Source organism: Clupea harengus, chromosome 15, assembly GCF_900700415.2.
Source record: "Clupea harengus chromosome 15, Ch_v2.0.2, whole genome shotgun sequence".
Lineage (NCBI taxonomy): Eukaryota > Metazoa > Chordata > Actinopteri > Clupeiformes > Clupeidae > Clupea > Clupea harengus.
In genome coordinates, this window is record NC_045166.1 from 23,368,180 (window position 1) to 23,393,101 (window position 24,922).

The 24,922-nt window shown below is 43.3% G+C and overlaps 1 protein-coding gene across 1 annotated transcript; it reads left to right on the plus strand.

The window, feature by feature from the left end:
- The first annotated feature begins 672 nt into the window (after window positions 1–672).
- Window positions 673–24,593, plus strand: pex7 (peroxisomal biogenesis factor 7). The gene is made up of 9 exons (XM_012829413.3): window positions 673–1,165; window positions 1,378–1,528; window positions 2,027–2,104; window positions 2,982–3,090; window positions 9,203–9,309; window positions 10,108–10,221; window positions 12,100–12,155; window positions 18,036–18,135; window positions 24,057–24,593. Exons 1-9 carry the CDS (start codon window positions 1,002–1,004, stop codon window positions 24,135–24,137), a joined length of 960 nt encoding a protein of 319 aa, XP_012684867.2. The 5' UTR covers window positions 673–1,001; the 3' UTR covers window positions 24,138–24,593.
- The last annotated feature ends 329 nt before the right edge of the window (window positions 24,594–24,922 follow it).

Genomic DNA, 24,922 nt, shown 5'->3' on the forward strand with positions numbered 1-24,922 from the left:
AATTCATTATTATGCAGTGTAAGAGCATTTAATAACAAACCTTTTAAGTGCTTCAGTAAGCCTACACAAATAAAAGGGAAAGCAACTGGGAAGTTATATTTTCATTCAACAGCGTTGCTTCCATCTTTGTGCCACATGTGAATTATGTAATTTGTAACTGCATAGAATCTCATTGAATTCGAGAAAATCAACACAAAAGGGAAAAAGGAAAAAATGTATAATTTGGACACGTGAAATTAAGTGTCCATTAGGCCTACAGTTTGTATGAAGGGATAAAACGTAACACCTCAACACAACACAAAACATATCAGAACTGAATATGCCAACCCATCAAATCTGCAGAAGTCTTGGTTTGAGATATCTATAGTCTCACCAATTGACAAAATGTGATTTATTCTGTTTAGTAATTATTGCATTAAACCAGAAATTGGATATGTTTATTGTTGAGTCCTATTTCAACAGAATTCATTGGTCGATAATGCCATCACACTTTTACAGTCACGAAAAAAACGAACTAGCATACACGTAATGTAACAAATGAATAAGTAACGTAATGTAGATCATCAATGTAGCCTACATTTTCTTGTCAAATGACTGTTTCGTTAGAGGGTAAGGCGGTGTTTACCAATGAGAAGTCGCCATTCCATTGACCAATGAAAATGCACAAATCTTTGTTCTTCCGTGTTGGCTTCCATTCACAACAAGGAAGTAATGTAATGTTGAGAGTCTGTCTGGGCAACTGACAGTTAACTTGTGTTTATGATCTTGGATGAATGGAACGCAAACGGGGAAATTATTAAAGAGCAGATATTTTTGAGGATATTATTAATAAATTATGCAAACGTTAGCAGGATTAGTAGCTAGCTTGCATGCTGACTTGGTGAGGCACCCAGAGTTCTGACTAGTGCCATGCATATCAGTGAGTTGAAGACTGCTCTAAAGGTATCTTGTTGCCAAGCGTTGTTGTTAGTTGGTTGCACCTCGGGAACAAAAACCTAAGTATGAAGACGTTCAGGTGCCCTGGACGACATGGCTATGCCGTGGAAGTGTCTCCCTTTCAACCGAGCAGAATTGCATGCGCGACGTCCCAGTATTATGGAATAGCTGGATGTGGAACGCTGCATGTGTTGGAGCAAAGGGAAGCTGATATAGGTCTCGTGAGAAGGTAAAGTAGAGCAATATTTCTGACAGGCCAACTTGTTCCATCCACAGCATTGACAATAGTAGCTACAAGTCATAAGAATTTGCATGCTCTTGTATTTCTCCCTAGCTGTAACAAAACGATAAAGGAGACTTAACAATGCCGCGATACTTTTTTAATACTTGTTAGAAAATCGTTCGTAGCACACTCAGACACTTACCTACATTTCTCTGCAGTTTTGATTGGAACGATGGGCTGTTCGACGTCACCTGGAGTGAAAATAATGAGCACGTGCTGGTGACAGGCGCGGGAGACGGCTCCTTGCAGCTCTGGGACACCGAAAACCCTCAAGGACCACTACAGGTGCTGAAGCAGCATACTCGAGAGGTGAGGAGACATCTATCGAAAGGCGAACATTGTTAGATAGTCAGCTTGCAGCTTTTTCTCACTGGTAAACATCGTACAAATTATCAATTCAGGAAAGGTGCGTTCAGCTCTTATGAACACCTGCCGACCTTCAGTCTTTGGTGAATGTTAACAGAAGTATGAAGTAACAGTCACAGCCTACATGAAGTATGAAAACCACCAATGACTATAGAGTAACAGATCAACTGCCAAATGGTTCTTCTTCAACCTTGCCGTAAACAAATGATACATCCTAAAGTGTGCCTGAAAATGGTGGAATAACACCTGCAATAGAATTAGGCCGTAGATAACCCAACCAAAACTATTTTATCATAGCTTATCCATTTAACAAAATATTAGCCAACACCACACAATCACAGGATCCATACAGTTTCCTGTTCATCCATGTCACCACATTCAATTTTTGTAATATAATATACATTAACATGTACTAAAATATATATTGATTTTCTCGTTCAGGTTTATTCTGTTGACTGGAGTCAGACACGTGGAGAGACACTGCTGGTGTCAGGTTCATGGGACCATACGGCTAAAGTGGTGAGTGTCTGTCTCTCTGCAGTTTGCAGTGTATTTTGATTAGCCAACTCAGCAGGTGTACTGCTTCGTAGATCCACACAACAGAGAATATACCAGAGCCTATAGCCCAGAGTTGCAGGTAAAGAAAAGTAAACTGATTTGCGCATTTAAAAACCAATAGGTGCAACATCAACAAACCAAGAAAAAGAGCAAAGCATCTTATGTAAAACTCACATATAACATGATTTATTAGAGCTAGAATTTGGAAGTGTTTTTAAATCCTTATGTGCATGCGGGCACATGTCTCTAAAAACGTATGTAAGTCAGCCTGTGGAACTACCAGTGCTACATTACAGAGATGTTCCCCCAGACATTTATGAGCGAGCCTTTAAGTAAGTCTTTAACCAATGTGAAGCTCCGAGAAGTCCAAGTTGGGTATCGGGCTGTCAGTGAGACAGGAGAACACAGGTTATGGGCTTGGAGTGGTAGGGCGAGGACCAGAGTTGTGGAGAGGTTTGTGTCTGATGCTAGCTTCATTAGCAAGTCTTCCCTATTGTAAGTTTCAGCATGGTGTATGAAGAGCTTTGCTGAGCAAAATAGCAGCAAAGCTGTATACTAATTCAAGGATGGTCATCATCCTGAAAATCAGGAGGAACACTAAGCTGTCATAATCAGCCGTAAATTCATGCTGGTAGACCACATCATAGGACATAGCTTATTTCATACTGCATTTATTTAAGTCTGATTGAACCTTATTTAAACCCTATAAAGGATATATCTAAACCAAACACCAAACTGACCCTTCTTTAATAACTTCATTTGAGGTGAATGAAAAATGTGTATAATTAAGATTCTTTTATCAACTCATCCTTGTAAAATGTCACCCGTGCTTCTGCAGTGGGATCCTGAGCGTCTGCAATGCCTCTGCACTCTCAGAGGTCACGAGGGGGTCATCTATAGCACCATCTGGTCTCCTCACATCCCAGGATGCTTTGCGTCGGCATCAGGTAGGCAGGAGAGATTAAACAAATCTATGTTGTTAATGTTAACAGTGACAGTGGACATATCAGTACTGAAAGTGTCTGTCCTTATGGTTAGGTTAAATCCTCGTGTAAGTTTAAATATTAAGTATCCTTAGTATTGTTGTAAAGCAAGGCATTTACCATCATAACTATCAAGCTATTTGTTTGTTAGATTTTATCCATGACAACACCTCTCTGTCAGCATATGAATATGTAGTCACACTGTGCAAGTTAAAGGCTGTTGCAGTACTTAGTTTTACCACATGGTGTCACTAAAGCGGTGTGCGCCTGTGGGAGTCTTTTATTGATTGCTGTTCATTCAAGTATTTCCTAGCCGTAATGAACCCTATTTATCAGCGTAGTTTGCCACTCCTGCAGAAAATCTCCTCAGATCAGTACTTCTCAAAAGTGCAAATACCCAGCTAATTTTAATTAGCCATAAAATTGCTCTGTGTAGCACTTGTCAAAACAACTTGTAAGATATTGTACAATTTAGCTTTACGTCAGAAGGTAACCACATTCCAGAATTAGTGTTAATGCTGGAGGCTCTTTGTTTTTGCCTTTTTTACCCCCTTTTGAGTGTACATACATACGTGTGTGTCTCAGTGGGGTTTTTCATTAGCAGGCCAGAGTGCGCTGCTCCAGCGAAGTCAGCTGCTGCGTGCTGATCTTATCTGGCTGTGACAGAGCCTGCAGCAGCTCCACACGGCACAGGGCTGATGCTGTGCCTCCCACACTGCAGTCACAAGCTTCTCACACGCAGCCCGCAGTCACATCAGCCCACAGATCCGCGCCGATCACAGCGCTGCCCCTGTGCTGGCTAAGACACTGTCAAAATAGTGTGTGGATACTCATGTAACAGATGACTGATCCGGTCCGAACACACACTCGCACTCACAAGCCAATGGACGCTTCAGACCAAAGACCTCTGACACCTTGTCTCAGTTTACAGTAGTCACACACCACAATATCCCTTCCTTAGGGTTTTTCTTAGCTTTAGTTCTGTCAGAACTGTTTCCTCAGAATACCAGCCCTATGGACCATGGATGACTTTTGTCATCTTGTGTAGCGCTCAAATGCGTACAGCGTAGTACAGATTCATAGCTACCAGAAAGAAGCTGCCCATGACTAAGAGAAGGCCCCCTCACCATGCCCACACAGTTAACAAAGCTTGCAGCCACCTCAAGCTGCTAACACATGGCAATCCTAGCTGTTCCCGTAAATGTGACAAACTTAATACCGTCTGTCACACACTACCCCCAACAAGACATGATAGTCAGATGTGTTTAGTGCTATTTTTATCAAGGCTACATTTGTTAGCTTTTTCAAGCAGCCAAAAACCTTGCTGTAAGGTCTGTTCCACTATGATTCAATGTGTAAATGGCGGCTAAAGACTCAAGAGCAAGATGTGTTCACTAGTGCTTTGCCCTTAAAGATACATTTTAAAGCTACATTTAAATTCTTACCTTTTTTGTCTTGAGAAGAAACATAACAGAGTAGAGACCAATAATGACAGAGATTCAGCTCCAACAGACAGAACAGAGATGGCATGATACAACAAACAAAGTTCAGTCCTGTAATGAGACACTTTGGTGCAGACTATGAGACGATGAATGTCGAAAAAGGAATCCCTAGTGCCCCTTAGCTGCCTTTATCTGTAGTGTTGATTTATTGCTGACATTGCTAAGTGAATCACTGACAGTTGTTCAGGCAGGGAATCCCTGGTGGACGATGAGCGTGAAATAGGAATTGATCAGCTGAAGAGGCCTTCACTGCACATTTTCAACAAATTGAGAAGTATTAAAGGCTCGGTGTACCCTGCAGCAGAACATACTTATTATCCACTGTAGAAGTCTGCTGTGTGGCCATATTCAGGCTACAACTTACCTGGTAATTCAGAAGATCGTCTTTCACATATGGGTCTGGAGACATGTGTTAGGCACACATACTTCTAAAGCATTCTTTTAAAGCAGTCAGCTTTTTACACACACACACACACACACTCAAAGGAAAAAAATCTCCACTATATGCTTCTGCCATGGATTTGATGTTTGATTTTCTGTCACTGCTGCTCTGCGCACGCACACACACACACACACACACACACACACACACACACACACACACACACACACACACACACACACACACACAAACATGGCCTCTTTTATTCCCTGGAACACCAGCATGCACTTCCAGGCGTGTCATGAAAAATGCCAACAGATCGATACGGGGGTCCTTAGATTATGCACACAGTGTGGAGCATCTGAGCTGGATTTGGTCCGGAGGCAGAGAGCCTCAGTGCACTGCCACTGCTGCTGCTGCTGCTGCTGCTGCTGCTGCTGCTGCTGCTGATGCTGCTGATGCTGCCTCAGCACCATGGGCATCTGGGGTTATGGATAAGGCTGCCTCAGGGCCAGAAGCCCACACAGATAAACCATCACAGACCTCCATGGGGTCCTGGGTTTGCTAAACACCACAAGGAAGGAGACCTGACCCTGGATAGAAAGATCCTTTTAAATCTTTTTAATAATGTAGACATAAAAGTAAGCCTCTAGTTTGATGACTGGAAGTGGATGAACTGTTTTCAGTATACATGCGATTTAAGACTTTCCAGTTTCTCTTAATTTTGTAAAGATGTGCAGCACTCCTTATGTTCCTGATAGAGTAGCTCCAATTTGTCTTGTCAGACTAATATCCTCAACTGTTGTGCTTTGATCCATTGTGAGGCACTGGTAATCTCCGGTATTTGAGGATCAATAGGCATAACACCGGGCAATATGCAGGATTTAGATTGCCTTTCACATGTACAGGAAATGTTCTTAGACAGCTGCTCGATTTAGTCGCTGAGACTAGGAAAAATCCACCTCTTACACCATAAGGTTTTTTTTTCTCCTCCCTTTTCATCTCTCCCTTCGTTTGACAGATGGTTGATAGATAATGTCATTCACCACGGAGCTCTGCTTTGAAGGGAGGCTTGGGAAACAATACGAGCACTTCCCCGATTAGCGTTTATCAGGAATTTCTCTCATCCCTCCCTCACCCAACCCCCCTCAGCTTGCCACGGCAATGGACGACGACTGCGCGTCGTCTTCAGCCCAGGCTATACTGCTGTGATGGAGAGGAGAGCAGGAGTGCTTAAAAAGCCAGAGCGCTTCCGCAATTCTCCAACAATCTCGCTGCGAGATCCATTTCACTATAATTAAACACGTCGTAGACGCCCTGAGCAAACCCACCCATCAAAGTTTTTGAAAAAAGAAGGGGGGGGGGGGGTAAAAAGGCAAGAAATTCCATTAAATGCCAGCATCTAGGTCATCCCCTGCCTGAACATTTTGACGTAACTAATCTTCCCACCCCCAAAAAAAACTTCTGAGCGATTCTCCCTCTCTCCGTCATATGTCCTGTCGTCCTTGCTCTTCTCCGCCCCTCCCCTTCCCTACATCCTTACAATCGGCCCTTCCTCCCATAATTCTGAGGGATTTTCTTCTGTTTGCTCTCCGCTCACAGCTGCAGAAAGGCTGTTAATGTCCTGCAGAGGCTGCTCGCTCGGTGTGTGCTTTGACGTGATGGGCTGGTGGCAGCGCGTCAGGGGAACTGCATGAGCTCCCTGCCGCATTGGTAAAGCAATCCATCCCACCCCTGTAGAGGTCCATTAAATAACATTACTGATGGCTTCTTTGTACCCAGTGGTAATGACATAATAAAAGGTAGGACTTTTTCGGACCGCTCCCTCGAGACTTTAGCCGGTCATGAAGATCTTGATCAGAACTTTGCACAAATGACATTCTATCCTTGAACGAGAATCTTGGCTACTCCAGCTGATTTATTCAGTGTGTGACTCAAGGAGCCTGTTACAATGAACCACATCTCAAAAGAGTGACCTCTTTTAAACAGCGACTTAGCCTAATCCAAACTATAGTAGCATCCTTTCAGGGAAAGCAGCAGTAGTGTACTACTGTGCCAGGCCCTCTGGTACTGGCACATCATACGACGCACTCGCGCCCTCTGGCACTTTTGACAGACCGGATTTTCATTGTTGCTGATGTCTGTGAGAGGGAGGCCGGCGCACACAATGACCAAATGTTTAGCTTCACAGCCCAACTACCCTGAAATGCCTTTTTTGTGTGATACAACACCTGCTGATCTGTATACAGAACACTATAACACACACATGCTGTTATCTGAGTTTACCTCCATTGTTGCCGTCGCTCGTGTCTATGAGAAGGAGACCAGCGCATACAGCAATCATAACCAAACTAACCTGCGATGCCTGTTTATTGATAGAATTCTTTGTTTGTGTGAAATACACAAAACACTGTAACTTCCCAAATTTCCCTTGTTGTATACCATACAATTCTGCATCCAAGCTCAGTGGGTGGTTACTGTGCGTTTTATGGGGTGTAATTGGCATTGGATTCCCGCAGGAGCGAGGGGGCGCGGAGAGAATGTTATGGGCTGCTCATACATATGAATGGCTGATCTTGAGCGTTCAATACAAGGATGTTGCTTTTTTGAGCCTCCCCACACAACAAGCTTAACGGCATCGACCGCGAACAGTTACTCACTTCATGAAGGTGCAGAGTTCACCTCAGAGCCATTAGGCAAATGCTGAGGCTTCAGCGCATTAAAAATGTGCTAATTAAAGCACAGGATCATTTTTCAAACGGACTGATGATGGAATGTATCATAATGCTGATTCACTCAGTTTTGGGATGTGTGCTAAGTAGGACTAAATGATATATAAATATAATATAGTATTATAAATCCTTAAGCTTTTAATAGGCTATTTCATTCTGTGCAATTCATGTTTATGTCAATCAAAAAACAAAAAAATGTAAGGATTTACTGTTTTTTTAAAGCTATGTTTTTGTAGCTAGTTTTCAGAACATCCTCAAAGTGCTTTTGATGGCATATGGTGAGATAATCAATTCATCAGGTATTTAGGGGCTCTGGGTTGAGAACCCTAAGGTGTAAGATGTATGAACAACAGAAGAATGTAAGAACATCTTTTACAGCACGACCATGCCAAAAATACATCTGCAAACACATGCAGTTACCAAGGTAGCAGGCCTTCATCAGTGCCAACTCTAGTGTAGTTTGTGTTTGCAAGGCAAGTCTGTTGGTTGCTAGTTTGTTAACTTAGTAATCTTATACAAGAACTTGGTAATGTATCTTGAAATCCATTTACCATCAAATTGCCATACAGGAAAGGACAGCAGGCCTGGTCAGGACTCAGGTGCAAATGTAGGACTCCAGGAGCTGCAGGGTTCTTTGCAGTTTTTCCAAGACTGTTAATTCGAAGCTGTTTTGCCCTGTCTGGGGGCTGTTGGGCTTTAAGGCTGTGTGGCGGCTCTGCTGAGGTAGCAACAGCGTTCCTTTCTGGCACAGTTCACACACACTGATGACCTGCTCTCTTTCTCTCTCTCCCTATCTCCCTCTCTCTCTCTCTCTTTCTCTCTTTCTCTCTCCCCCTCTCTCTCTCTCTCTCTCTCTCTCTCCCTCTGTCTGTAAGGTCATTGCTGACTAAAGAGGGACCGGGGGGATAAGAGTGTGTGTGTGTGTGTGTGTGTGTGTGTGTCTGTGAGAGAGAGAGCGCCAGCGCGGGCCAAGGCACTTTAAAATCATCTGTTAAGAAAAAAAGCCCTAGACTGACGTTGTGCTGATGAGTGGTGCAGTCTCCTGGCAGGGTGTCTCTCCAGCTTCACTGCCACATGCCAGGCATGCCCAAGCACCCGCGGAGGGCCCCCTGCATTTGGTCTTAAAGATGGGGGTTATTCATGTTATTTTCCCTCTCTCTCTCTCTCTCTCTCTCTCTCTCTCTCTCTCTCATTTTCCTCCTTCCTCTCCCTCTATCCTCTTCTTTATTGTGTGTGTATGCATGCCCTGTTATCTTGAAAAAACACAATTGTGTGTGTGTGTGTAAGGGGGGGATCTCCTTGATGATCCTTGATGGATGTTGTGTGTATGAGTGAGAGTGAGAGAGAGAGAGAGAGAGAGAGAGAGAGAGAGAGAGAGAGAGAGAAAACGAACAGGGAGTGACTGTGAACATCTCGCACAAATTCAGGTCTAACCCTCCACCTTCATCTGCGTTTAACAGGAGACGGAACTCTGCGAGTGTGGGACACGAAAGCAGCTGCCTGCCGATTGGCCATCCCCGCCCACAAGGGAGAAATCTTGAGCTGTGATTGGTGTAAATATGACCAGGTATGGTCAACATGGTGGGCGTCTCTAGCGTCGTCTCACTCTGTGAGGAGCTGGGAATGGGACCTCATTTAATCAGCTGAACAAACACTGAGAGTTTATGACACTTAGGAATCTGTCTGGCTAGCAGAACTTGGCAATCCATCTCTGTGATGCAATGAAAAAGATGTATTTAACAGTTTCCACAGTGTTTTTGTGTTTTGTGTAGACACAAATGGTTTGTCTCTTGTTGTTCATCCAGAGGAAGTGCCTTTTATATCTGATGTTTTAAGTCAGAGTTGGTGTTTTTTGTCAAAATCATTGTACACCAGCAATGATGATGCAATTCTGAAGGCACAACTGGAAACAGTCATGTGCATTCTATTCACACTGTTCTCCGTTTCAGGCATTAGGTATTTGTGGCCCCGAAAAGAAATTCCATTAATACACAGAATGAGAATAAGAAGGAGAAGCACATTATCTTTGGGCTGCTCCTTCAGAATTTCATATCATTGGGGTTCGTCTGGATGAGAAGCATTTTAATTTTCTTTGACAAAATAAACTGCAAACTCCATTTCCAACTGTTTATACAGTGGAAGTTTATTATAAAAAAAAAATTGAGCTGTGACAAATCTGCCAAACAACTTCACAACTCTAAGATACTGTGAGCTCAGCATCTTCAAAATAAGCTGGCTTACATGAAAGAAAGTTGGCTTTGAATTGATCTGCTCTTTTTTCTCTTCTGTGTTTGTGTGTGTGTGTGTGTGTGTGCATGTGTATGTGTACGTGTCCGCACCCTTGTGTTGTGTGTGCTGCCATCAGAATGTGTTGGTGACTGGATCGGTCGACTGCAGTCTGTGCGTGTGGGACCTAAGGAATGTGAGGCAGCCCGTGGCCAAGCTGCTGGGACACTCCTATGCCATCCGCAGAGTCAAGGTACCTAGAACAACCCCCTGAAATATGTCGACTGTCAATCAATCAGGATCATTTATCAAATGTCCAGTCCACCTAATGTAGAGTTTTTCAGTTGTTCTTTTGCTCTCAGAATTGAGCCTATGAAGTCCTTAGTGTTACTAGCAATGCGGTACTTTTCAATGCTAAAATGCCTGAGCTGACTATATCAACACAGCCTTGTATCACACGCAGGAAATTACTTTCTGTCAGTCAAGCCTACAGCATCTCCACAGTAAATAATTACATTGGGCAGATAAAGCTCATTAATGGTATCTAGATGTATTTAACAGGCCTCTGCCTCTTGATACTTTGAGACATTTTGATTATTAAGATTGCATTGAAATCCAGTGGTTGAAGGCACTCTTGATTCGTCTGGCTAGCCATCTTAAAATGAACGTGGGCACCTGTAAAGACGAATTTACTTGCTTAAAACCCGTCAGAATTTATCTACTGACTCTTCTCAAGTCACACGACGGACTCAAATACCATCAAGTTTTAGAAATTGCATTTGACTATTTATTTAGTCTTTTCACAGGTATGCATGAATGTGTCGAGTGACTTAACAAGTTGAAATTGGCACCTGTTGCACACAGGAAGGCTTGTAGATCTGCTGACTCATTACCTGCCTGAGACAGATGTCTCTTAGTTTGATCAAAGCATCAAGCTAAGTCAAGTTAACAAGAGCAGCGTGTGTGTGTGTGGTGACAGATATGGATTTTCTTTAAGGATCGCTTTAATTGGTTGAGAAAAGGGAGAGTGCTGTGTGTGTGTGTGTGTGTGGGAGAGAGAGATAGAGAGAGGTAGAGAAAGAAGATGGAGGAAGCGAGACTTTGTTTGTGGTCAAGCAACCAGCAATTAGTCAGATTACACTGTCAGCACGGACTGTGAGTGTGTGTGTGTGTATGAAAGAGTGTGTGTGTGTGTGTGTGTGTGTATGAGAGAGAGTGTGTGTGTGTGTGTGTGTGTGAGAGTGAATGAGAGAGAGTGTGTGTGTGTGTGTGTGTGTGTGTGTGTGTGTGTATGAGAGAGAGAGTGTGTGTGTGTGTGTGTGTTTGTGTGTGTGTGTGTGAAAGAGAGAGTGTGTGTGTGTGTGTTTGTGTCTCCCGCAAAGTGCATACATCCCAGAACATACAGACAAATGTAGACATTACAGAACATACACATTTACTCATACACATACTCGTGCACTCACATATACTACTCACTCACTCTCACACACACACACACACACAAACTCACACTCCAACACACACAGTTATGTCTGTTCCCCCCCATCGACTGTACACAGAGTCATCGGCTCCCCCTGCCAACTATCTGTTCACTGTCTGTGAAGTGCTTTACGGATCAATCAATAGACCCTCTGACTCTCGCGAAGTCTTGTTTTGAACTCATTGGCCTGTTGTTTCAACCAGTGACCAGATATAGATTTTTTGGAAGCATCAGCCCACAAATAGCTTGGGTGTAAAAAGCCTGGCGTCAGCATTTTAGTGAGGGAATGTGGAGAGACGGAGCACCAATTAAACGATAAAAAGACCTGGCGAGGGCATTGGTTTTCTTATCAGATTGATTTAAAGTGATATATATAAAACTGGAGATTTAGTCATAGCCAGATAAGAGTATCCACTGAACGGGAATGGGTGTGTTAAGCTTTTAGAAGAGGCAGGTGTGTGGGCTTATTCACACCATTCAGAAATGACAGTACTGTGCTGTACTTTACTGTAAAAGTGTATTGCTAAGTCACAAGTACATAGAATGTGTGTATTAACAGTGAAGCTACCATAGTTACAGTCAAGCAGGAGAGAAATGGCAACTTTTCTCACACTACCTCACTCCTCTCTTCCTCTTTTTTATCTACCCAAGTTCTCTCCATTTCATCACACCGTCTTGGCATCCTGCTCCTACGATTTCACTGTCAGGTAAGACAATGCCTGAAACCACATGAAATGAAATGTGTAAGTGCATTAAATGTGTTTCTTCCACCTCTCTTTTGCAAACATCAACAGTAGCTGTGTGTCTGCCTGCTACTTACAGCACATCTGTACTGTCTGCAGCCCATCTAGCTCCTTTGTTCCTGTTCACAAAATGAGCTTCATAAGTTCAAATCAGACCAAAAAAGTTTGAATGGGATGATAGTGCAGTAATTATCATTATAATACGGGTAGATGAAATCAAGCATTCTGATTGGTTGAAAGAGAGTCACGGGGTGTACTGTATTGAGCCATAATGTACTGTACAGCTGTTTACATTTACCTGAGCGTTCCATATCAGTGCGCATCAGTGCGTTCCATATCACTCCGCTACGCGTCGGGCCTAACAACACCCTTGAACAGTACATTATTGACGATACAGTACTGCCTCTTGTACCTTATTGCTTAATTATGATATAAGCTCTCACCCATCTGGTCCCTTTGTCTTCATCTGATTTTGGAGTGAAGTTGTGCATTGGGAAACAAAATCTGTATTTATGACAAATTTAGCTATAGCACTGCTATGCTTATACTTTATACTTAAAAAAAAAAAAACATTATACTTTTTGTTTTCCCATGTTCTTCCATTGCATGAAGGAAATTGATCCTATGAAGTTTTTTTTCTGTTGCACCATGCATGTTGTTTTTTAGATGCAGACTAGTCCCCTACTCTGGTTTCATACTATGCATTAAAACTAGTATAATGTAAAATGAAAGTGTAATGGAAGATTCTGTCATCGTTTTCTATTTTGCGAAATTCCAGATGGAAACACCAACGCTGTATTTTCTCAACCCGAGTTCGCTGGATGTATTGATGGAGTAGAGAAGGAACTCGTTGCGATTGGTGGGAGGATTTGTTATTCCGTAGGACAAAGTGTGCGTACAGTGATGTCTCAGCGATATGGTGTTCATAGAATTCTACCGCACACAGCAATAGCTAACAGAAATCGTGACCAGTTATAGGGCTACAGAACAAACACACTTAAACAATGAAATAAAAGGTTATCCACAGGTGTCCATCCGGAGAGTCAGTTTGGGGAATATGAGGTGTGACTTAAAACAATAAGCTATATCTCAGGACCTTTTGGTAGGAAGATTCAGATGCTGCCAGTGCCAGCACATTTAATGTAGATAACCTCCGTGGGGAAACAAACTGTGGCACCTAGCAGCCCTGTAATTAATATGCAGAGGTTTCTGGCACCAGTGGGAGAAGGGGTGGGGACAATGGATATTTGATCTGTAGGTGGTTTTGTCAATAGACCATTTGGTTACAGGATGATTCACATAAGTTGAAAGTATTATATGAAAACCACCAATATTCTTTAGTACATGCTATTACTAAAATGATTGCAGTAACTGTATATGACAGTAGGTACCGCTCAAATTATTCCACTTTTTCCAATGCTACCAGTAAGTAAATTATAAATAAATTATAAATAAATTATCCTTTGTATTACAACTCTGCCTAGACTTAAAACAAAACACATAACCTCTGTTTTTTTTTTTTTTACCTGATCATTTACACACCCGCTTGAGAAATGCATGCATGAAAGGGATGTATGGCAGTGTGGATCCCTCGACTGATTCCTGATGAATGCCACAAAAAGGAAAGCATTTGACTGTGGAAGATCTTCAAGAGACTGTCAAGGAAAAGTCAGATAACCCATGCTATTACGTAATTGATTTTTTTGTGCGCAGACAGAAATGAGATTCCATTCATCAAACTGCCTTAAGGGAAATTCATTTTCACAGGAGCCTTTTTATTGAAGGGAACGGCCTCAGCAAACCATGGTCACTCAGTCATGCTTTTTATGGACGACCAGATGCTTTTTATTTAACACCAGATTCCCAAAAGGTCAGGTTCCTGGGAGCGCTTTTCAAAGTGATTATCTCTCACTGAACATGGAGAATCGAAGAGAAATAGTTTTATGGTTCTGTGGTCAAGAAATAGGCTTTCCTCCACCACCACCACCAACCCACAATATTGCCTCACCGGTGTTGATCTTGCCCATCCGGGTTTGGGGTTGTAAACCACATTGATCTAATTTCAAGCTAGACTGGTCTATAATATCTTTGTTTATGAGGAGGTTGTTCATTCGTGAAGCGTTGGGGAGCGAGGGGAACACCCTGGCATGTAGGATATCATCCCAGAGGCTTCAAGGACAGCAGGCTGTCAGCAGATTGCCCCCACATCAGCAAAAACACACACAGACCCCACAAGGGACCTGCTCAGTCCATTCATAAATTTCACCCTGGGAGCTCCCCACTGTGTGAAAGCCTCTCCACAGCTCTGGAAGCAGCTCTGACCACAGTCTGTACTCACGACGTGGCTGAGGACAGGAGTGATCGACGTGCCTGGGGTCGTTTCTGTCTATTTAAGGTAATAGACAGAGGAGACCAAAGCTCTAACCATCTCCCAGGGACCCTATGTTTGTTTGTTTTTCAAATGAATGCAAGCTAGTGGTCCGCTTCTTCACGAATATGCAGTAGCTGTTTGACCTGCTAGTTGTGGTCACAGGGTTATATGTTGACTTAAATAATATGAAGCTGTTTATTATTTAACTAACTGTAGCCCTAATCATAACCCCTTAGTGAAACCTATAATATTGCCGTTTCAGATTGAAATAGGGATTTAAGATTGTCCTTTATGTTACAAAAATGAAGTAAGGATCAAATGCTCGATTGTGCAAGGCATACCATTATACCATTAGAACAGGAAATTAGCTCTTTCTCAGATCTTTTTGCAGTAGCATCATTGTTCAGGGAGTAGCTGTATAAACTAAATCAACACAGAATGCACGTGATCTGTGGCACAATGGAATGATCATGTGAAAAGGCAGGGCCTCATTAATCTGTAGGTTAACTTGATACCCTTTAAACTTTTACATTTTCTAACCTAAGGGATTTGACCAAGACTACTAATCTGTGAAAGTGATTTAAAAAAAGACATCATGATATGAGCATCAACTACAGACCAGAAAGAAGCCATTCAATTTGTGTGTGTACGTGACTGTTTTTATTCAAGAGGCAAATAAACATTAGTGTTGAGGGGAGAGAGAGACACACTGGCAAACACACACTGGTGTGTGTCTGTGTCTGTGTGTGTGTGTGTGTGTGTGTGTGTGTGTGTGTGTGTGTGTGTGTGTGTGTGTGTGTGTGTGTGAATGAGGGGTGGGAGAGCGGGAGAGAACATGCTGTGTGGCCCTGGTACAGTGCCAGGCAGATCGTATCGATCGGGAGTGTGGTTTTTGCCTGGGTCACTGGAGGAGGATTGCATGGGAGTATTTCATTAAATCTCTCTCTCTTTCTCTCTGTCTCTCTCTCTCTCTCTCAGCAGAGAGGGCATATGGTTTATCCTCTGTGTGCACACATTGAGCTTGAGGCAGCATCTCATGCAGATCACTATGTTTGGACTTTTTTTCAAATAATGTCTTCGGCTGTCCGTGCCTTTTTTTCATAAACATGCACGCACTCACTCACTCCCTCTCTCTCACCCACACACACGCTAGCCTGTATTTTGAGGACATATTTGCCGTTAAAGAGGCACTAGCAGTGGCGTCAGGAGATCAACCATACAAAGCCCTCCACATTTACTATTGGCCTACATGACAGTCTTACAAATTGGGCCTGCGTGTGTGCAGATCTCAGTGTGTGTGGGTGTGGGTGTGTCTGTGTCTCCGTAATGGATGGGTGCCATGTCATCATTTTTCCTTCTCCTGCCCTTTAACGGTGTTTGGCGTGACATGGTGATGTGACGGTGTATTTCAGATGCTCAGTGTTTGTGTGACAGCTGGATTTTGGAAGGCTCGATTTCTTTTGGACCCAGGCCTGGTTGTTTGACAGCACCCACCCATTTCTGTCAGAGTAATAAGGTACTGTCATCTGGCCCTCTAGAATAGTCAGCTTATCACTTCATACCATCTCTCGGGAATGGGGAGGTAAAGAAGTACCTGGACCTGTAGAGTTCAGCCTGCTATTGGTGTCCTCTTAGAGTCGTAGGACAGCAGAGAATCTCCTGGCTGTCAAAAGCAGAGAGCAGACATTGACATGGGCATAGTCTATTTTGCTGAAAATAAATGCAGAGCCAGACACCAGGTCTCGTTTTGTCCTTTCACACAATTCCGCGTGCGACTTTCACAATACGCCGTATCAATCATCGCAACAATGAATGGAAATGATTTTCATGCGACCAGCTCGGCACCAGGGAAGTCTTTTCTTTCCCATCAGCGAGTAGAGGGGCGCCACTGTTGACACGCTCAACGTGTAGGTGTGTGCCACGAGAGTTTCACGGAGACAACTGCTGCCTTCCACGCTCACGCATGAACTGTTTACCTAACCCAAAGTATGCGCTCAGACCTCTCTTTTGTAAATTCACCAGGTTGTCCTATTTACTCTAGATAAGGTGTCCTCTTGCCATTACAAACGCCAGTGGTCCATGATTGGGTTGTCATGGAAAAAGAAAAGTTGAATGGAAAGGGTCTTGAATGAATGCGCAATATCACTTGTTGGTTTTGGAGTATAGGCGGGGAGGCTAGAGGCCCCGGGGTTGAATGAGGTTGATCCTTGTGTCTGTGGAAGGGTCTAATTAGGTGAGGATATTGGTTAACTTGTGCTGAAGTGGTCATTGTTGGAAGGGATGAAGCTCATTTTCCACGGGCCTTCTCTTGTGTTATTCTCTGTTTGGTGTGTGATGCCATGGGGCGTGTTGAGACCATATGAGAGATTTGGGGGATAAATGGGATTTGATCCATGATTAACTTACATTAAAAAATAGCGATCCAATAGTTAAGACACACAAGTAATCCTTCAAAATCTACACTGTAACCTAATGGAATAGCATCCTGTTTGCAGTGACTTAAAACAAAAGACAAATACCCCTTTGGGAAAGGGGAAGTGAATTGTGCTCGTGCTGAAATCCATAATGTCATCAGTGTATGCCACTGCAGTCAATAGCCTATGACTGTCGAAAGCTGCCATCAGAATGGCTTTCATTGCCCATTGTCCAAATCAAATCAGTTCCGTTCAAAATGAACTCTACAAGTCCTTCAAATTTCACAGTCCCTGCTGCTCATCCATGCTGTTCCCGCCTGTACTGTGTGTGCTTTTCTACAGTTGTCTTTATGTCCATTTCTCATTAATTTCTGTCACAGTTACGCAAACACATAAAGAAGTAAATGATAAGTGCCTCTCCTCCAAGCCTGCCTTCTGTTTCTGGAGTCTGTCATCCCTCTGCACCATATCAATGCCACGCTGGTGATTTATCCACACGGCACTTTAGAAGAACCGCGCTTTGGGAACAGCTGGCTCCCCCAGGCACTCATAAATAATACCAATCCACCAACCCTCACCCCCCCACCCCCGCCTTGTGGCCAGAGCACGGCTACTATTAATGCTTGCCTAATGTATTTATATAGACGGGGAGTATTTTCAAGGAAACAATTTAATTACATTTGCAAAGTGGATCAGGGCTCCGGTGTGCCCTAAGAGAGGGGGCTGCGTCATGGCTTTGACGAGGGCCCCCGCTCACCACAGCCTCGCGGCCAGGAAGACAAATGGCCATTCAATTAGCGTGATTACCCTCACTATTTCAGACTGCGAGTGTGTGTGTGTATGTGTCTTTCTCCTTTTTCTGTGGCTGTGTCTGTCTGTCTCTCTCTGTCATTCTCTCCGTCTCTTTCACCCCCTGTCTGACTCACTCACCTTTTCTAACTCTCTTTCCTTTAATGTTGGTGTCTTCACCAGTCTACTTCTCTCTGCCTGCCTGTATATGTGTCTTATCTTTCTCCTACACACACACTCTTTCAGTACCCTGTATCTGCTTTTCCTCAGGTTCTGGGACTTCTCAAAGAGTGAGCCTCTGCTAGAAACTCTGGAGCATCACTCTGAGTTTGTCTGTGGCCTGGACTTCAACTTCCACATCCCTAACCAGGTAAACACCTGACCTGCACCCCTGTGTATTACAACTCACATCTCCACAATTCAAAAAGATAAACATTGCCTCCTATTACCTTAAGGGAAAATCTTACATGGAAACCTTGTGTGTGTGTGTGTGTGTGTGTAACCTTGTGTTTAACTGGCAAACATCTCTGTGTGTGTGTGTGTGTGTGTGTGTGTGTGTGTGTGTGTGTGTGAGAGTGTGTGTGTGTGTGTGTGTGTGTGTGTGTGTGTGTGTGTGTGTGTGTGTGTGTGTGTGTGTGTGTGTAAAACAGTTAAAAAAAGAAAGATGATTATTGAATTACATATTGATTATGAAATATAGTTTGATTTGCTAAAAGGGTCTGGCTTTATGACTTCTCAACGGAAAGCTGGAGTAGAAATGGACGTGCACAACACTGAGAGAGAGGAAGAGCCCTTTTGATTACTAGCCCTCGCATTCATGTTAATGATGATCTTTCCACCAGCCTCCTGCAGACGCCTGCGCTACGAGACCTCTCATTATTGCTGTCCTTAACGAGCCTCCCTCTGCACAGATCAGGGCTGCCTGTACAGGCACATGTGGGTGGGGGTCAGAATAATCTCCTCCATTGTGAGAGCAGACACTGCAGTCACCTCCGTGATGTGCCAGCAATGTCTTTTTCCATGAATGAGTCAGCGTCACTCACACAGGCACACATGCGTAGACACACACACACCCTCACACACATACACACACTTGTGCACGTACTCACACATGTACGCACCAACGTGAGAGGGGTGGTGACTATGAAGAGGGCAGAATTATATCATCAAAGATTTAGATCTAGTGTGCTTCCGTAAGCTATTACACTATTGCTCTTTGTCAAAGGGTACCCTTCTTAAATTTGATCTTTATCTTGATTATTTTGGGCGCCGGTTCGGCTCTTAGCACTTTTGAGATATCGACATCGCTCCAACTCTGACACATATTCTAATGCGTGTATGTGTAGAGGTACAATTACGAATAAAACAGCAATGGGAGATGGTTTTAAGTCTAAATCCATTTTGAATTTGCTATGCTGTTCATTGCAGTAATGTTAGTCTGTTCCACTAATGACAAAAGTCTTAGTTGGCATCTCTTGTTGTGGAGAGACATCAGACGTTCTTCAAAGGAACGACTGAAGTGGTCGAGGTTCTTCCTAGATCTCGATATCGCACGCGACAAATGGAGACCATCCACTACTTTTGAACATTGATTTATTAATGTTTTAATAGCAGAGTGTGTGTTGTCTGCCATATGTGCCAGAATGTCAGTGGGTCATTGGTGTTAAAGAATCGTTACCCTGCGCCTTGTTAGATGATGTTTATTGCTCATCCAACAGGTGGTAGGAGAGTGAACCCTTTCTTACGTAGGGTGAAGTGTTTGCATCCACATAATTAACATAGTTAACTGTATGCTATGGCTGACTTCTGTTGCGGTGCAATCATATTCACATTTTCTTGTGGAAATGCATCTCTATCGTAAATATGTAACCCAATTGGGTCTGGGTTGAACCATTATTTTCATTTTATATATTTTATTACATTTTGTTAATCAAGTGCAATACTATTGGGTCTGGGTTAAAGCATTTGAACACACGATCTGTTGGTCTTCAGAGATTGCTGGAGCAACCTTAAATCTTTTTTTGGGGGGGGGAACTAAAGTTACCGTTCACTCCACACAAATGTTTCCAAATCTTTCTCTGGGTTGTCATTTTCCAGTTGCCCTGTGGTTTGGTATTCCTGATGGAGCCACTCAGAGTGATGCCACACAGCCGCCCCTAAAAAGCCAGACTTATGGGGAAGGCAAGAAAGCACCTGCTAGTCTCAGCTTCTGGCTGTTTCCTGTTAAAAGCTGCAGACTTTGAATTGTATTTTGTGTACCTCACAACAGCCACCCTCTTTTGAAGCATCCTCTGAAGAATGTTCATAGCCAGGAAATCCCAACCTTTTTGTGTTGTCTGTTTTCATTCTGTTCACACACTATCTCTGTGGTATTAGCCGCCAGCATTTTTCTCTGGCGCGTATGATTGGGCCTCTCTGAGGAAATTGCCCATCCGACTCATGGGGCTCTTCTTGTCTGCAGTGACAGAGGGAAAAACACACTATCCACACCCTCTGAAATTGAATTTGAATCAAAGGCAGTGGGCTTCACACATAAACAAACTTCTCATACTCCAAAGGAAATGGCTGCTTTTCTGCTGTGAATGAAATGAGCAGACCAAATGAACAATATCTCAATATAGGAGGTTAGGGAAACGTGTAAGTAGACTACAGACCATATGCTTTATGGTCCTTGAAGAGGCATGAGTGCTGCATCTGTTATGATTTATATTGAAATTCCTATTCCATTATTATAAACATACACAAATGACGAAAATAAAGCAAATGGGAAGAATAACATATATATGCAATGTGTATCTAAAGAAAATTATACACTTGTTAATGGTAAAAATTAAAAAAAAAAATGTAACCCTAGATCTAAATATATATATATTGTAAATTAAGTATATGTATGTATATCATATGTAAATTAAAGTTGTTGTTTTATTTTATATATATATATATATATATATAATGTTTTCATATCAACAACCTAAGAACCAATGTGTTGTTTAGAATGTACAAATATAGAATATTGAACCCAAAGCCTGATTCTTATGATTCATTTGTTTTTGCATATTCAAGACTAGCATTTCATACATTACAGGATTATCACATCAGATGCCAAAGAAATCGTTTTGATTTATGGTTGATGGAGAATAGCACAGATTTGCACAAAATAAAAATAATGTATTGTATATGTAATGTAATTGTATATGTAATGTATATGCTATTAAATCTTTCTATACATTTCCCTGCAGTATAAAGGAAATTAAGTTGGGAATATTCCCTTCCTTTTTTCCAGATTTAACATGTAAAGCTGTGCGCCCGTATTCAAATGGACGTTTTAGCTATGGATGTGCCACCCCTCCAACTGTTGCTGGAAGTCCATTTAAATTCAGCTGGCTTGGTTTCTGAAATCCATTTTCATGCTACAGGCCCACATATTTCTATTTTTTTCTCTTTCTTGTTTTTCTTGTTTCTTCTTTCTTGTAAACAATTTTCTCAGTTTCTTCACTCGGCCTTTAGGTTCCACATGGCTGGCGGCCTTTGTCTTACTAAGTTTGAGTGTTTTTGTTTTCAGTCCCAATTGTTTAAAACGTTCAGTGCAAATTGATTGGGGTTGAGGAGAATGTGTGTGTGTTGGCATTGTAGTGTGAGAGCAGCACGTCCCCCGTTTCCAATTTCCAAGCGGAGCAGTAAAACCACAGCATCAGAAAAAAAAAAACACATGCTGCTGGTTGCCTCAGCCAATCAGGAGGATATGGGGGTATTGGAGTAGATTGTGCAAGCAAGCGTGCGTTGCTGCTGCTGTCGTTTTTAAAACGCTTTGCCGTTATCACTGGTTTGCTGTCGGGCCCGCCTCTGCTAGAGGAGTGCTGGCGGCTGGCTTAGAGCAGTGGACCCCAGGAGCGAGCAGAGAGTGAGGGGCTCCCAGCCTCTGCAGTCCCCCACAGTGCTGCCAGCGTGCAGCTCCACACACCCCAGCCTTACAGAAAGTCACTCACACACACACACACACACACACACACACACACAGAGGCAAAGCTGAGCAGGTTGCTGCATTTTAGTTAATGCCAGCATGCAGCACTTTCTCACCCTGGCTTGGTAACATGAGACCTCAGATTCTCACACTCTTTGTAGCCACGTGTGGTACAAAACATCCCCGTCTGACTGCAACCCTTAGACACAAACACACACACACACACACACACACACACACACACACACACACACACACACACACACACACACACACACTTATCTGAGATAGACACCCACTCACCGTCCTCCCCTAAAACACCTTTACCCATCCATGTCCCTTTCACCCCGATCCTTCAAGTTCCTCCCACAACAAATAACCATGCACTCATATTCGCACATCTATTGTCCCTTTAATAACCCCATTTCATGTAATCTTACAACATTCAAAGCCCCCCTCTCTCTCACACACACTCACACACACACTATCACACACACACACACACACACACACACACACACACACACACACACACACACACACACCGCTCCTACTTTGCCACGCTGTAGGGATGGCCCAGTGCTTTAACCCCACTCTTTGCATGCTGTGCTGTGATTGATCACCTGTCCTCAGGTTGCACACAGAAACCCCAGCAGCTGTGCAGTCCTTACACCCCTCAGCCCCCCCCCCCCCTCCATTCCTCCCACTCCAACGTAGTGTAGCCTAGTGCAGCCATTCGGCTCGCCTAGCTGCCCTTCAAGGAAGCCAGGGACCCACCCTTACCCAACCCTTGGGAGCAGTGCATCATAGTAGGGGAATATGACAGATCGGGTCGTTTATGTTTGTGAATTGCGTTGGAGGTGTGCTGGCTGGAGACAGTAAGCGGAGAGGTCTGGTGTTCCAAGTTTCTTTTGGTGCAGAATGGATGTGAAGACCCGGGGGACGAACCATCTACCCAAGCCGAACTTTCAATTAACCGTGGACCACCCTGCGGTTTATTCCTCTAAAGACACAATTTATCCCTTTCATTCTCATTCACTCTGACTGTCTGTTTGTCTATCTTTCTCTCTCTCTTTGTGTCTCTCCCTCCCAAAGGCTCTCTCTTTGTCTCCCTCTGTCTTCCTATCACTCTCTCTCTCTCTCTCTCTCTCTCTCTCTCTCCAGCACCGGTCTCTCCTGCAGCATTGGCTTGGTCATGGTATTCACTCCTTGTGCAGCACTGTAATTAATGAAAGCCGTTTCTTTCCCTCAATGGATGACTCATGCATTGGCTGTTTGGCAGCAGCAAGCGCTCCGCTCTCTCTCTCTCCATGGTACTTAAGAATAATGAATCCCACCACCCATCCTGTGTACCCATCAGAGGAAGAGAGAGAAAGAAAGAAAGAAAGAAAGAAAGAAAGAGAGTAGCTATATTTCTATAGTCTCAATCAAATTGACAACACTTCATCCTACAATCCATTGTTGCCACAAAGCCTCTGCTATAGTGGTGACATGAAGATACCACGCATGAATGAGCCAGATGATATCAGCTAGTGCTGATGTGGATGTTTTAATTGTGTGTGGAGAGTTATAGTTGTAAGCATGGATACTCCATTCCATTGACTACATACAGTAACTTTTGACTTGAGACAGGGGGCTTCAGATGTGGCCACAAAATTACCTCCCATTCCTCTGAATTGCCTCCTGTTGTTTTGGTCACAAGGGTAATGCAGAGTTCTTTTCAAGCATAGTACATTACAGCCCCACGCTACCTCTGTACTTCAAAGTCTCCAAAGGCACTTAAAAAGCAATAGGCAACAAATTGGACATCTACTCTCTTGCTGTCAGTCGCAGGAGTGCATACCTTCAGCTCAATGAGATGAATGTGAACACATATGACATTTCCAGAATAAGCAAACCAAAGCTATACAGTCTAATATTTTTTTTTTCTTTTTATTTCCCTTGTGCTGTCTACATGAAACAGTACTTCAAAGCTGTGCCAGTCAAAGAGGCAGCGGACTCACACTACAAAGCCAAAGTCATTATGTAGGCTTTTATTCAGGATTAGTCTATGTGCTCAAAATATTTGCCAGTATCAGTCTATTCCCAATGTATACAAGTTCCTGTCAAAAACACAGTTGTATTGCAGTCTTGCTGCTTCTCCTTTGGGAAATACTATGCATTTGTTGGCAAGATATTTCCTGCTCTTCTTGACTGGTGCAGTTGTAAAACGTGCATATTGCACAGTTCATACAAAAGTTGCTGCGAGATGTTTTGTACTTTTAAGTCATTATGTAAGTGCTCTGACTGTGGTGCTGAGTGGGTAACCCTGCGCTCTGCTTTGTTCACAGGTGGTGGACTGCTCCTGGGATGAGACTGTAAAAATTTACTCCCCTCCACGGCTGGCCGCCGCCCAACCAAGCGAGTCGTAGAGGAAGATAATTACCCTGCCGCAAGGAGGAGAGAAAAGAGGGTGAGGGGAAGGAGAAAAAAAGATTGCACGGAGGGTGGGGTGTGCAGGTTCGTCTCAATCCTCGGGCATGGAGTTTGCCAAGGCAGCGCTGCGGTATTCCTAATGACGCTATTAAGGGAGGACTCGGGGGCAGCCGTGCGATTACACACTGTCCTGCGCGCGTATAGGAGGAGGGATCCCTCACCTAACGGGGAGCGCCGCTATTCACTCTCACCTGAAGCAGCTGGATCCAAAGTGCCATTACTGGTGTGAACCTGTGCATTGCATTGTGTGACAAAAATACTTAGCTTTGGGGCTCAACACCTAACCGTTCCCTTTAAATGTCTTGCTAGGTTGTGGCCATTGATTTGTATTTGTTAATTTTCCTGATTATGTACATCGAGATTAAAGATGCAGTCTGCAATTTGGTTTTCTATTTTGTGAAAGGTTGTTAATATTTCAGCTCATGAATCAAATTACTCCCCTCCCTTCCGTACTCCTGAAGCACCGTGTTGATTATCTGGGATTGTTTATGGCTCGGCCCGAGCCACTATATTTGTTTCCCATTTACAGAGCCAAGACTGTGTGCAAACACTGAACAGCTAGAAGACCGTGAGGAACAATTCGCTGAATTTGACAAAAAGTGCATGGGATTTTAATCGAAGACTGTACCTAGATAGCAATTTACTTTCTTTCTAATACTGCGCCTTAAATGGAATGTGAACCCATCAAATGTGACTAACGATCATGTTTACAATAAAAATC

What these genes read in the sequence shown, in the direction of transcription:
- pex7 (XM_012829413.3), top strand. Translation starts at nt 1,002, where the DNA reads ATGAAGACGTTCAGGTGCCCTGGACGACATGGCTATGCCGTGGAAGTG. An exon ending in GGGACCATACGGCTAAAGTG is followed by an intron (nt 2,105 to 2,981) that starts GTGAGTGTCTGT and finishes GTGCTTCTGCAG; the next exon opens with TGGGATCCTGAGCGTCTGCA. An exon ending in TCCTACGATTTCACTGTCAG is followed by an intron (nt 12,156 to 18,035) that starts GTAAGACAATGC and finishes GCTTTTCCTCAG; the next exon opens with GTTCTGGGACTTCTCAAAGA.